This window comes from Diabrotica virgifera, chromosome 4 (genome assembly GCF_917563875.1).
Source record: "Diabrotica virgifera virgifera chromosome 4, PGI_DIABVI_V3a".
NCBI classification, from domain to species: Eukaryota; Metazoa; Arthropoda; class Insecta; order Coleoptera; family Chrysomelidae; genus Diabrotica; species Diabrotica virgifera.
In genome coordinates this window covers 136,106,421-136,121,493 of record NC_065446.1, presented here as the reverse complement: position 1 = coordinate 136,121,493, position 15,073 = coordinate 136,106,421, and the positions used below count along the sequence as shown (strand labels likewise).

The 15,073-nt window shown below is 31.7% G+C and overlaps 1 protein-coding gene across 1 annotated transcript in view; it reads left to right on the top strand.

Moving 5' to 3' along the window:
* The window catches only part of LOC114328433 (zinc finger protein OZF-like), a 72,453-nt gene extending 61,401 nt beyond the window's left edge, over positions 1 to 11,052 (top strand). Inside the window, exon 7 of the mRNA XM_028277283.2 lies at positions 10,662 to 11,052. Within this exon, the coding sequence (XP_028133084.1) occupies positions 10,662 to 10,990 (329 nt within the window). The 3' untranslated portion in view covers positions 10,991 to 11,052. The remainder of the gene's footprint in view (positions 1 to 10,661) is intronic.
* The last annotated feature ends 4,021 nt before the right edge of the window (positions 11,053 to 15,073 follow it).

Sequence of the window (15,073 nt, the reverse complement as noted above, 5' to 3'; positions counted from 1 at the left end):
CAACTCAAACGGCTGGTTTTAGTAAAAATTGATTTTGAATATAAAATTAAGATTTTTATTTAACATTTCCTAGTAAAAGTAGACTGTAACTATAACAAGTATACTCTTCCAAAAGCCATTTAGTAAGGGTAAGAACAGAACAAGTGGGTCGAGGTGGAGGTGTAGGTCGCGGTGGATGCCACTAGTTAAGTGGCGGTCGATGTCGACAGCACATAGCAAGGAGGTCACCTGTGCTTGCGCTGTCAGTTGAGCTAGAACCACTATCAAGAGAAATAGTTTGAAATTTGAATGACAAAAAGAGTGTGTTTTTGCGATGTTGTGTCAGTCAAGTGATGATAGTGATGAAATGTCAGCTGTAAATAATCAGATCCTCCTTCATATTTCAAAAATTTACTGAATTTAATTACTTTAGAAATTCAAAAATAAACTGAATACAAAAAAGGGATTATATAAAAAGTATCAACTCAGATTGCGCAGGTAATGACAACTTGGCTTCGAACGGACCAATTACAGGGAAACATCCTTGTAGGCCGTGCAGTAGACATCCTTGTAAAACAAACTCATTTTATTTTCAAAAGGATCGATGTAAACTTCCTGGATGGCATCGAGCTAAATCTCGACCGCGACTTACCTGCTCTGTTCTCTTCCATCCACTACAATGTGTTTGTTTTACATGGATGTCGACATCGACCGCGACCCTGACCTCCACCGAGACCCACTTGTTCGGTTCTTACCCTAAGAGTTGATTCTTTCCTAATCAATAAGTCAACATTTACTAGTCAAAGTACACTTCAACTAGGATGATACGTCTAAAGAGTAAACCCAAGGTGATAGTGTCAAATTATTTGCTTGTTCCCTCAGACGCTCATCTCTTAGCTTCTCATGAAAAAGATCCGCTTAGGTTTGTGACATTTTAAAAACAATCAACACGAATGATTCTTATTAAATGAATATATCTGTTTTTTTTTTCAATATAATGGTCGATGAAACAAACCCGTTAACCTGTATTATGGGCCAAGTGACAATTGCATTGGAAACGGGTCTAAATAAATTCTACAGATAGCGTCCAGTATAAGTATAGCGTTCAGTTTCCTGAAAAAAACTCATTTTCCTAGATCGTGTACTTTTGTCACTTAGCCCGTTATAATATATGTCCACTCTTCAAATGTAACTTGACTAAAATTTAAAAAAGACATAAAAACTTGGCATTTGAAAATCTCAAGAAACGGAAAATCAAACGAAAACCATGACAAACACACACAACCGATTCTAGAAATAAAATGGGTATGTTCAAATCGTGATAAGTAGTTGATGAAACATTCAAAACAAAAAGATGCGCACTCATCAAAAGAGCACGTCAGATTTTACATTTACTGAATCAATCCAGGAATAGTCAACTCAAAATAGTAAGAGTAAGAGTTGATTTTCTTTTTCCGTGATCTACTTTCACTCTCGAGGGTTAGGAAGAGGCTACTTCAACTAGTAAAAGTTGGATCAACTCTTACTGCTCGTTTTAGTTTATGTTGACTCAAACTAGGAATAGTCAACTCTAACTGATAATCAACTTGAACTGTAACATATATAATCTATAAAAAACCTTGATTTGGTCAATTTTGAAATCTATAAGATGGGGAAAATCTCCAAAAACCCCTAAAACCAGTTTTTCGAATTTTTGAAGGTGGCGCACCTTACAAAAAAGTCTGAAAAAATTAGAAATATAGTTTTTGAGAAAATACACAAAAAAATAGACCTGCAGCCATCTCCAAAAAAGTTACTTATACGCATTTAAAAAAAAAAGTAAAAATTAATTTTGTAGTTGTGTACAGTCAATCTACGGTTCTATCAAAAAAATAGACTTGTTTTGTAAACGAGCCCACTTAGACCAGGCTGTATCGTCGCCCCATTAGGTAAATTATTCGGATTCGTTTTTTTTTTGCACAAACTTACTCAAAAAGAGGTCCTTATAACAAATCCACAGGGCGCCGGGAGGTGCCGCGGTCGGAAAATTGTTTAAACAATTATTTTAAAGAAATTCAAAAAATAAATTTTTTCACTTCGTACAATTTTTTTTAGATTCTTTGAGTTATTACGAACAAAAAAAGGTCTCCCGTGATTTTTCTCTCAAATTGTTTGTTGTCGAGTTATAATCGATTTTAAATTTATTATTTTTTTTTATTTAAATTTATGTGTCTCGGCAGCAATGGCCATTGACACAAACAATATTGGTTATACAATAATTAATTACAATAAGGACTTAAAACTAATTATCATAACAGTTAATTTCTAAATCTTAAATAACTTTAGGTAAAAATTATGAAGAAAAAAAAATTGGATATAATATAATCATTGGATACTATAGAGACGTACAACTAATTATAAAATTGCTTCGGTCTTCTTGGGATACTTTTTTTTTGAAAAATGGCTTTGGCAGAGCCAATTAGCCAGACTTGTTTCTGATTGATTGCAGATTCATAGTCATAAATTTCTTAACATAAGTACATTCTACAATTTTATTTTTATAGACACATTGGTACATTGTGTAGCTTTTTTTTTATTTTGTTTTTTTTTTAATTATTTTACTGTGTTTTTTTTAATATATATTTTAATTTGTGCGAAACACTTTTTTTTACTTCTTTTTTTTTCTATTCTTTTTTATTTTTGTTCCTTTTTTTTCTTTTTTTTTTGTTTATTATTTTTTTTTATTATTTTATTTTGTGTTTTTTTTAATATTATTTTTTTTTTAATTTTTTCAAACCACATTAACAAATTATGCCTATTTATTACATATTACGTTTACAACTTGTATTTACATAATTTAACATGTTTATAAATGATGAAGAATTTCCATATCATTTGTAAATATTAAAGTATTTAGGTTTATTGGGAAGAAACATTTTAAATCTTTTAATTCCTTATAAAGGTCGTTTATGTTATTTATGTTTAAATGACATTCTAATATGGCATGTGTTAGATCTCCGATTTTGCCACAAGTACAATTGGGAGTATCTGCCAAGCCGATTCTATGCATGTAAGATGGCGTAAGAGCATGATTGGCTCTCAACCGATTAATAGTCTTTATAAAATGTCTGTTATATTCTGTGTAAAACCATCTTTTTGAGAATATCCTAGGGTTGCAATGAGCAAAATTTGATCCAGTATTACATTCTCTGTAATGCAATTGCCAATTATTTTTAAGTTTTTGTCTGCTAAAAGTATCAATATCTGAAGCTGGAATTAAATTTTTGTTTATTTTTTCTCCGATCACATAAGCTGATTTAGCAAAATTGTCAACTATTTCATTGCCTTTTATTCCCGAATGACCCTTAATCCAAGCAATTGTTACATTTACTCCTAATTGTATAATTTCAAACAGAGTTTTAAGAATATTCAATTCAATGTGGTTTATGTGTTTGACTGTTTGAATGTTACTCAATCTGTCCACCACGCTTTACTGTCAGTAAATATAACATAATTGCTAGTTGGATTCAGAAGTACATACTGAACAGCAAACATTACTGCTATCATTTCTGCTGTGTATATTGAGCATTCAATAGGTAGGCTATATTGATGATGGTAATTTTTATTTTCGTGGAATACTGCACAGCCCGTTCCATTTGCGTCTTTTGACCCATCGGTAAATATGTACTGAAAATTTAACCATTTTTCTCTAATAAGTATATCAAACATATTTGGCGGTAAATTTGAGTTTAAATAACATGTTTTAACCTTGTTAGAAAATAACGTTTTTGTCATTGCACTGTAGTAAGGCGAAATTTGGCTTTTATAGATAACTTCACTGTACTTTACCGTACTTAGATAACTTTCTACCAAAGGTATAGATTTTTTTTGTTTAGTTGGGATACTTTGTTTACTTTTGTTTACTTTTTTACTTGGGATACTTCGGACGTTGTTTAGTCATAGTAGCAGTTGCATATGAACTAGTAAGATTACTGGAAGAATTGGTAAGATTACTGGTAATTGGAAGAATTGGGTCCAGACATGGTGTTGCTAACAGTGGGGGAACATTGATTTAAATTGTTACTCATGTAGTCAAAAGTAACTTGAATTTGTTTATATTTACGCTTTGGATGTCTGGAAATAAGTGATAACCTTGGATACATCACTGCAATACTGGTTGCCTAACCGTTGGCGTCCGTTGGGACGGGATAGCAACAGTGAAAAACTATTGACAGTTTGACACTGGATGTGTTTAAGTTGGAAGATTATTAAGTAAAACATCTCTTACTGACCGAAGTTACAGCTTGTTCTTGATGATTAACACGTAACACAATTGTTATTAGTCACTATTTGAGCGAAAACTAAATTTGATAACTATGTAGTATTTACAGTAATAATTACACATTTCGGCACCAATTTACAGATCGATACATACACGTTCTGACGTTAGTTTGACATCGATTTTAAATTTGAAAAAAGCGAAAATGGCTATTTTCAAGACTTAATAACTCGGTTAAAAATTATTATTATGAAAGTATAGCAACCCTACACCATTGTATAACCCTACACCATTGTATGGTAGAAGGGATATGATTATATATATATAAGTATAGAAGTGGCTAAATCAAAGTTTAAAGCCCTTTCCTACATAATCCTGAAGAAATTTGTGTCATTAATTTATTACTAAGCTGTTATTTTTAATTAATAACAGTGAGCACTAACAGCGTATTGAGGCAGCCGTTAATGTGAGTGCGAAAGAGATGCATCATTCCGGCAGGTGATTATACAAAATATACCCGCTCTCAGCACAAGCTCCGATACAAATACGATATTTGAAATTAAAAATTAGACTCAATTTTCTCTTTTTTTACCCCTGTAACTTATTAAAATAAACATTATATAAGTTTTCAGGGACCTCGGTAATGTAATCTTTTATTCTGCGTTTAAATTTTTCAAAAATACTAATTAGTTTTCTCGGGGTTCGAAAAAAATTAAATCATTTAAAGAACATTGTAAGCAAATTTTGCGCCTACCCACTAAAATTATTTTTTATCTGTAAGTTTTAGTGCACGCTTTAAAGCGGGTTAAAGGGTTAAAGAATATAACATTTATCAAACCATAAAACTGCATTATTATTCCCTCCGAAATTTCCTCTTTGGGTAAATTTAGTAAAATGTGTTGATATCGGTTAGGGATACTTACAGTTCTGAATGACGTATGCGTAGTAGGCGGAGTTTGTGCTGAGAGCGGGTATGTTTTGTAAAATCGCTTCCGGTAGTCCAATTAAAAATAACAGCTTTAGTAATAAATTAATGATACAAATTTCTTCAGGATCATGTAGGGGGGGGGGGTTTAAACTTTGATTTAGTCACTTTCTTACTTTCATAATAATATTTTTTAACCGAGTTTTAAAATAGCCATTTTCGCCTTTTTCAACTTTTAAATCCCCAAGTAGCACCGAACGGGTTTATTAAGTCTTTTAAGGATGCTTTAAAACTATAAAATAAAACTAAAATTAAAACCATTTGGTTTTTAAGTAAACCTTAAGGTTGCAATAAAACCGCTTTCAGCATAAAAGGGCCACCTTGAAAGAGGTCAATAAAACCAAAAATAAAAACCTTCTTAAAACTTTGTTTTCTTAAGCAACTGGTTTTAAAGCTGCTGTGAAGGTGCTTTTAAAGCCATGTTAAAAGACACTTTAAGTGCAGACAGTTTTATAGCAAACTTAAAAAGGTTTCGTAAATGGAGACTTTTAAAGACGATTTACCATATTAAATGATTGTTTAAACCCATATACTCCATATAGGCCAACAAATTTTTACATGTGTTATGTTATGATAGGTACATACGCATTTGTAATCATAAAATAATAAAAAGTGCTTGGTTATTTCGAACTGTCAAGGTAGAAAAACACTTGCGCACCCAACTTTATTGATAATGTTAACAAAAAGAGGTCTAAATAACTCACGCGCCCTAAAATTTCTGACTTTTGGCGACTAAAGAATAAAAATATTAAAAAAAACTTAAATCCGAAAAATATTAATTTGAAAGAAAATTAATTTTATCTACAATTTTAATATTTAAATGTTAAAATAAATCGAATTTATGTCTTTAAGTCGATTATTTATAATTTTTATGTAAGCCTTATATTGTAATCTATCATGGCTTTCAGCATCTCCAGAAAGCAATATGGCCGAAATCCAAATAAAACTATTTGGTCTATCGACAGAGAATTGATAAGATCAAATGGTTTTATTTTATATCTTGCCAAGAGCGTATATCCTACATAAAAGCAAGGTTGCCTTGGAATTAAAACCGTTTAGTTTTAATGCTGCTGTCAATAATGCCACTCGGTTTTAATGTGAATCTAACCTAAAATCGAGGCGTCGCGCGTCGTAGTGCTGTGTGTGTTGTATTTTTCTTTTAAAATGACCAGTTCGTTTATATTTTAAGTACTTGCGACGTATTTTTTCCATACTAACTGTAATTCCACTTTTTGCAACACACTACACTACTGTTTCGCTCTAAAACAAATGGCCGACCATTTTGGACATGAAAGAAGAGGGGATGGGTTTAGTTTTAGTGTTTCTAATAAGAAGCATAGTTTAGTCTATACGATAACCAAATTTATTCAGTTAAGAGCGTTTGGTTTTAATATAGCCTACTAATTGCTTTTATGAAAGCAACTTTAAAGACAACTACAAAAATAGTTTTAAGGCATATGTTTTACTGACATAATAATCTCGAGATTAAGTAGTTTTAATAATAGCTTTTATTAGTCATTTTAGAAGAATCTGTAAAACTGCTTTAAAACTAAAAGGTAACAAACAAGAATCTAATAAAATCAAACAGTCCGGAAGTTCTTTATAAAACTGATTAGTTTTAAAGTGAACTGAGAATAAACCATTTTAAAACTACAATAAGACAAATTATCTATTAAGATTAATTAGTCTTATTTGATACTCTTATTAGATACTTTAAAACTAGTGACAAATGCTTAACAGTTTTAAAGTTCTGGCAGTATGTCTACAAGGTAACTTTAAAACCATTATCTTCTTATTTACCACAATAAAACCTTTATACATCTAAAATAAAACTAAAATGTTTTTATTGTGCTACTTGGGTCGCGTATAACTCGACAACAATCAATTTTAGAGAAAAATCACAAGATGCCTTTTTTGCTCACAATGACCCAAAAAATCTAAAAAAACATTTCTACGAAGTCAAAAAATTGATTTTTTGAATTTGTTTGAAAAAATTGTTTATTTAAACAATAATTTTCCGACCGCGGCACCTCCCGGCACCCTGCGGATTTGTTATAACGACCTCTTTTTGAGTTAGTTTGCGCAAAAAAAAACTAATCGGAATAATTTACCTAACGGGGGCGACGATACAGCTTAGTCTAACTATGCGTGAGCATTTTTTGAAATTTTTAAATTGATTGCATCCCATTTTGACGGTGATGGAGAAGGAAGTAGGTATAGGGTTAAAATCGAGCTGAGTATTAATCTTTAATCACATAAGAAAGTAAAAAATTGAATTCTGGGAGTGCGGGCATTTGGCTATCTTAATGGGGGTACCCTGTGGGCGACTAGATTTAAATGGCAGGTTATTATTTTTATTGGATATAAGCCACAATTTTACTTTAAAATAAGTTTATTTTAAAGTTTTGATTTCCACTTGGGAAATCGTTTTCAAAGTACAAAACATTAAATAAAATTTATTAATGTTTTGTATTTTGCGAGCGAATACAAACGTCAAATTTAATAAACTTACTTTAAAGTCAAGGTCTGGCTTATTCCCAATAAAAATAGTAAATTGCTTTAAGATGACACGTAAAAAAAGCTACAGAAAAATATTAAATGACATCGTCGCATCAACTCACCGCCCGAGCTTGGTTTGACAGGAGGGGCACTGGTCGTATAGTTATGTTACTTTTTATGTGTACTGTCTATTCGGTTGACTCACAACGGTTGGAGATTAATAAAGAAACAAACGAATCGGCAGGTCGATTGTAATATTTTAGGTATACCAGTAACATAAGCGTAGACCTCGGGTGCGTAGAGGGCCAATATCTATTTAATTATTAAATTTTTAGTAATTTTTTGATTAAAATTTAATAAACAAGATAACGTAAGGAAAAATAATAAGATGGATAATAAAATACAATGCACCCTTGTTAGAAATAACTTTCTTAGCAAAAACTTAATACTAAGTAACTTAGGAGTAAGATCATGCAAAACACCCGACTAGAATATTTTCCCGAGCGGATGCTTGACTTCCTTGACTAAAAGAACAATTAGGATTTACCCGCAAGTAATATTTTAAATACGAAAAAATATATAGATTAGTGCCGATTCGATTAGCGGTCTACCATCCAATATGCGGTCTACCGCAGAGTAGCTAATTCGTTATGTGGTCTATCACAGAGTAGTTATTTCGATATGCGGCCACCACTAAATAATGTTAATGCATTCAGTAAATTTTGCATCTACTCGTATATACAGTATGGTGCAAATGAAAGGAATAAATTCGTTATTTCGTAAACCGATGACATTAGGGAAAATCCCGAAACAGGTCGATTTTTGTTTTTAAATTATGATATTTTGGCATACATATCATACTAGTGTCGTCATTCATCTGGGCGTGATGACGTAATCGATTATTTTTTTTAAATGAGAATAGAGGTTGAGTGATAGCTCATTTGAAAGGTCATTAAATTCTCTATTTAGTAATATAATACACAATTATTTGTACAGGGTGTCCAAAAAAAAGAAGAATGTATGTAGTTTATTTAATTCAAAATACGTTTTACTGTTGCCCAGAAACAGAAAAAAATGTTTAATTCAAAAATAAACATTACTTTTCGATTAAATTCAATGTTCAAGCCAGCTCCCGCCAGCCACCTGCCTCTTAGGAAGTTTGAACATTTAATTTAAGCGAAAAGCAATGTTTATTTGTGATATAAACAGTTTTTTACGGATTTCTAACAGCCATAAAATGTATTTTGAATTAAATAAATTATATAAATTCTTCTTTTTTTTTGTCAAATAATTTAAATTAAAAAAAAAATTTTGGGCACCCTGTATAAACAATTATGTAAATAAATTTCTCTATTAATAAATAGAGAATTGAAGGATCTTTCAAATGAGCTAGCACACGGCAACTATTCTCATTTAAAAAAATCATCGATTACTTCATCACGACCATATGGATGACGTCACTAGTATGACATTTATGGCAAAATATCATAATTTAAAAATAAAAATCGACCTGTTTCAGGATTTTTCCTTAAAGTCGCCGGTTTACGAAATAATTATTCCTTTCATTTGCACCATACTGTATAGTATCAAAATAATAATCTTTTTACACGCGTCAATTGACTTTAATTTGAAAATATCCAACTTATTGACTAAATATAGGCTGCATTGCGGCCGCTTTAATATATCACTTGAATTGATTGTGACTTTATATAAAACCATTTTAGAGATTAAATTAAAACATCAACAATACAGCAACGTTTAGCCTTCTACCTTTTATAAGTTATCGTTTGTTTTATTTTTATTATATTGATATTCATGCAACAATTAATATTAGGTATATTGATTTTTGGCTACGGATAATGAACTGTTATATAGAATCATGAAATTATATCGTTTAGGCTTCTGAGGCTATACAAACACGTAAAATTTAAAATTATTTGATTTATATAAGAACCCCGTCAAATAAAAAATTACTGCGCCCATGTGTAAATAGTCAAACTACAGCGGACCAGTCAATTCGTTCATTTCTTTCTTAATCCGTGACCGGTGTAAAGTTGGATTTATAGTTTGACGTAGCGTAGACGTAGACGCAACGGAGACGCACTGGAAAAGATCAACACCGAATTTTGTGTACTCGTGTTTATAAATGAACGCAAGCGCCTGACGGAACGTAAGAGAAACGTAACGGAACGGAAGAGTTCACCAACTTTCATCTTTTACAGTACGTTTCTTACGTCTGGCCAATCAAAAGTGGAAGAATTTTGTTCTGTCACCCAAAGTGGACACGCCCTCATCAATTTTGTAAAGAAGTTGTTTATCAACAGTATTCGAATTTTGTTAATTATTTGTTAATACAATGGATGTTAAGTTATTAATTTAATAAAAATAATATATATCATAGAGTCATTTTAATATTTCATATAAATATGAATTGTTTATTATCCTAATTCGGGGTTATCCACACATATTATACGATAGGTAAATCCAATAAACATTTTAAAGACCAGGAAATAAAACAAAATAGTTGGAAATCCCACGGCATGCGGCACCAAGGAGCATACCTTCGTTTATTTCCTAATCCATGTAACACACAAAACAGATAAATGTTATAATAAATAATAGTATAAGTATAAATAAATAAACACAAAGTTTGTTTACTGTTATATAATTTATAGGCTATGTTGTTGAATTAGAATTAAGTCATTGTTTACTCTTTCTACTCATGCGCAAAAATTCCGCTACGTCGATTTATAAATTGGCATATTATTTTCTTACGTCTCCAGTCCGTTTCTTCCGTCTCCGTTGCGTCTACGTCTACGCTACGTCAAACTATAAATCCAACTTTAGCCTACTGAATAGATAGTACCTATGAATTTTATACATACAATAAGTGTACAGTGAATAGTCAGTTATTTTATACATGCAATATTTATTTTTTAGGTGAAAAGCCTTACGCTTGCGACCAATGCGACAAACGCTACATCACTTCCAGTAACTTAGCCGCCCATAAACGAACGCATCTAGGTATCAAAAACTACATTTGTTCTACGTGCGGTAAAGCGTTTGGGGACCCCAGAACGTTGAAGGGTCACTATAGAATACACACCGGAGAAAAACCGTATCTTTGTAATATTTGCGGAAACAGCTATTCGCAGTCTGGGCAATTATCCGTACATAAAAGAGTTCATGAAAACAAGCATAACGAGGTCGTTGTTAATCTGGAAAAAGATGTGGTGTGGTATAATGTGTTCGAGTCCGCTAGAAGCTAGGAGTGATAAATATGCATTATATTTATTTAATTATGTATTAAATAAAAAATATTTTTATCGTTTATTTCACTTAATGCACATTGAAATTTACAGGAATTTTGAGCTCTAATGAGATTTGACCACTTAAAACCAATACCGTTCCCATCGATTCAAACAAAATGTTATTTTAGTGCTTCCAGAAATATCACCAATTTGGTAATCTATCCGTCATTTTGTTCAGATTTTGCTCCAAGTCACTTTTTTATATAGTTATACCACTTATACCAACTTTGTGATATGTCTGCGCTAAAAATAGTTATTTTTCCCTATGATTGACAATCCATTGGTGAATAGTGGCAATGAGATGCATATCCAGTTGTCAAAAAAAGTCAATATTTAGTAAAAAATGTACTACCCAATTGAAAGTTTTACTTCACGACCATATGTTTTGGTATAACATAATTCAGTATACACTGAAAAACAAACTAATATAAACTTATACTAATGATTTCTACTGACCGCTAATCACCATGTTTTTCATACTTTCTAAATGAGTAAATTCTTCTGTAGAAGCAGTTAAAAATTACTCAACAATTTTTAAAAAAATTATGAAGTATTCAGGGAATACAAAAGAGTATAAGAGGCAGTGAGAAACTCCTCGTCTTGGATAATATTAAAATTTATGTTTGTCCCAATCTTTTTTATTTATTTGTTTGGGACTATACAATATTATTGTTGTTTTATCTATATTCGAGCAGTTTCTTGTTGTCCTTATTATCTATTTCTAACCTGCATTTGTTGAGAGATCCATGGCTCTTTCTTCTTTCTAAAGAGTTTCGCAGTTTCTTGCGGTTTGGTATTTTTCTAGTTGTTCCTGCCATCCATTATTTCTGGCGAGCTTTTTAGTTGACTTTTAATCAACCCATGCTGTCGATTTTTTATTTTCTTGGGGTCCTATTATTTGTTCCGTAGTTTCTGATATGCTGTGTTTATAATTAAGTATATTCAAATGGGAAATAAGCCACAATTTTACCTAAAAATGATTTTATTAACGTTTCGACGCCCAAGTCGGGTGTCGTTGTCAAAATACAAAATAATACTAAATAAATAAAAATGTTGTTGCTTAGTAAAAAATTCTTCTAATAATTTATTTAATCTGACTCATTTATATCGGCAATTCAGACACGTATTATACATTTTAAAGTAGACGACTTTAAAATGATATTGCCAATATTGATGAGTTGCGTTCCTGGGACGACTTTACTAAAAGATAGTTCATTCGATTACATGAAATCAATCCCAACTCAAGAATATTGGCAATATCATTTTAAAGTCGTCTACTTTAAAATGTATAATACGTGTCTGAATTGCCGATATAAATGAGTCAGATTAAATAAATTATTAGAAGAATTTTTTACTAAGCAACAACATTTTTATTTATTTAGTATTATTTTGTATTTTGACAACGACACCCGACTTGGGCGTCGAAACGTTAATAAAATCATTTTTAGGTAAAATTGTGGCTTATTTCCCATTTGAATATACTTAATTATAAAAATGCCACAAGAAAATAGCTTCAGAACAACATGCTGTGTTTATGTTGTTTCATTCCTTTTCTATATCTTTATTTTTGTATCTTATTAGTTTCTCTCTGAAACAAGAATGTGGCGTAAAGAATGGAGAAATTAACGGAAGGCTACTGGACGAGGATGTTAATCCCGGATGTGGAGGAGAGGATCAATTGCAATTACAAGAGCACGAACTACTTTACACAATTCCTAACGGGACTTATAAGTTTCCGACATGAACACCTATTTTTAAAAAAATATTATTTATTTTGGAAAATACAAAATACGTAATTAAAAGTACGATTATGAATTTAAAGAGCAATGTTTCTACTACGAAGTCTATGAACAGAATGAATGTATGAACTGAACAAAACAATTATTGAAAATAAAACCTGCGATTACGAAAATGCAAACTAATTAATACCATAGTTCGATAAACCATAATGCAAAATCAACACACTATATAGGTGATTGCACATATACAGGGCCGGCATCCATAACTCCTCCCGATGCGAGTTCTTGGCATATTTCATGGAATGAAAAATGCTCTTGGATTAGGTACAGGAACTGTTGGATCATCTTCTTTTGTAGAGTGGTCATCTTGTGTTGGGAGTGGATTTCCTTTTGAATGAAATTTCTTAATATACTGGACGGCTATTGAGATAATAATGATCATTAGTAAGATATATGTTATGATACTCCAATGGTTGATGGAACGGTCTTTTAGATGTTTCAGTACCACCAGTTGAATTTGATTCTGTTTTCTTTGGATTGTGTGGATCTTATCAAGCGAGATATCTTTTAAAATAATTTCTGGCACTTCTTCTTCTTTGGCATTAGGGACTCTCAACTCAGGAAGCAGAAGTGGTTGGCCTTGGATAACTGTATTTTTATTAATAAATGTCTTCTTATCTGCTTTGAACTGGCATTGGTATAGAATGGAAATCAGGAAATTTCCTTTCGGTGTGATGAAATCTGTCTTCTGACATATTGTTTCAATTTTCGTGTGATTTATGAAAATAGCAATGTAATGTGAATCGTCAATTTGTTGTATTACAGTTTCAGATATTAGGACGGGGGTCCTTTGGTAAGTTGTAGGACTAGTCTGTAGTTGCAATAATTGAAAGATGCAGTCTCCTTTCTCAATTATAGCAGTAAAATCTTCCTCAGTGCAGTAGAAATTTGGCTTCAGATCCAGACAGGGCAGCGAGTGATATTGATAATAATTTTCATTCATAGTCAGAAAGGTGTTTCGAGGTATAATGGTACTGTGGTTCGACGTAGGGATGGAATAAAGATGATAATAGAAGAAAACTTCTGGGTGAACAATAGGAAAGTGAACAGCGAAAACGATTTTTGTTTCAAAGTAATAGGCTTCTGTTTTTAAAATGTCATAATATTTATATGTATATTATTAAAATTTTGAAAAAGTACTTCATCTTTTGTATGGAATTTTAGGACAGTTTCCATAATGGAATTTAATTCATTTTTATCAACTAAAAGGGGTAGTTCCCTAGGTTGGCTGTATACTATATAGTTAAAAACTCATAACATGAAGTAAAACCACTTCTATGTAAAAGGTATATTTAATAAAATTTTAAAAATCTCAATGGATTATGTAAAATAGGTTCATTCAGAACGTTTTCGGACCTATCAGTCCATCATCAGTGAATCTAAAATAGAATAAGTAATCCCACTATTAAAATTGAAAAGATGGTTGAAATTATGAACGTTAAAAATGTGGTTATGATTACTTACTCGTGAATACTTGCTAACTAGCCCCAGAACTAAACAATGGTTGTACTTAAAATTCAATCTACATTACAGTATTGTGAAATTGGATAGGTTAAACGCCGATGTTATAAGAATACCTCCGGGAACATGGTGAGACTCTAAACGAGAACCCTGAAAACCATCTTGGGCCAACGAGGTCTGCTAAGTGTCAAAAGTTTGTAAGGGACTACTTGTCATGAAACTGACAGTTAAGGAAAAGGTAGTCGATTTCCAAAAGTTTCAACATAAGGTCATGAACCAAAACAATTATGTGATAGAGATTTTAATATCTGAAAGGCCTGCTATTTAAATCTATTGTTTTTAAAAAAGAAAAAGACAAATGTGTTTTGCAGAATTTAGAATTTAAAATTATTTGAATTTAACTGTTACTAAAAATCGACTATAAAATTACATTGATCAAATTAATTGAAAAGAAGAATGTGATCTGATTGGTAATATGCCTGAATGTGATCTGATTATTGTTGTGTTAGCAACATTAAGCAGTTAAAACAGATGCATTAACTATAAAGGTTTATTGTAAAATCCATAAAATATTTTTTTTAATAAGCAAGAAGAATAGCAAACGTAAAAAATAATCCGGGGCCGGCATAGCTCAAGCGGTAGTATGCTTGACTCGCGTGCTGGTAGGCCGGAGTTCAAATCCCAGCGTCGGCAAGAACAACTGAAAATGAAAAATAAAATGAGTACCTTGGGTAAAACCAGGGGTAATAATAGGCGGTTGAAGCGTAGCACTGGCCCTGTT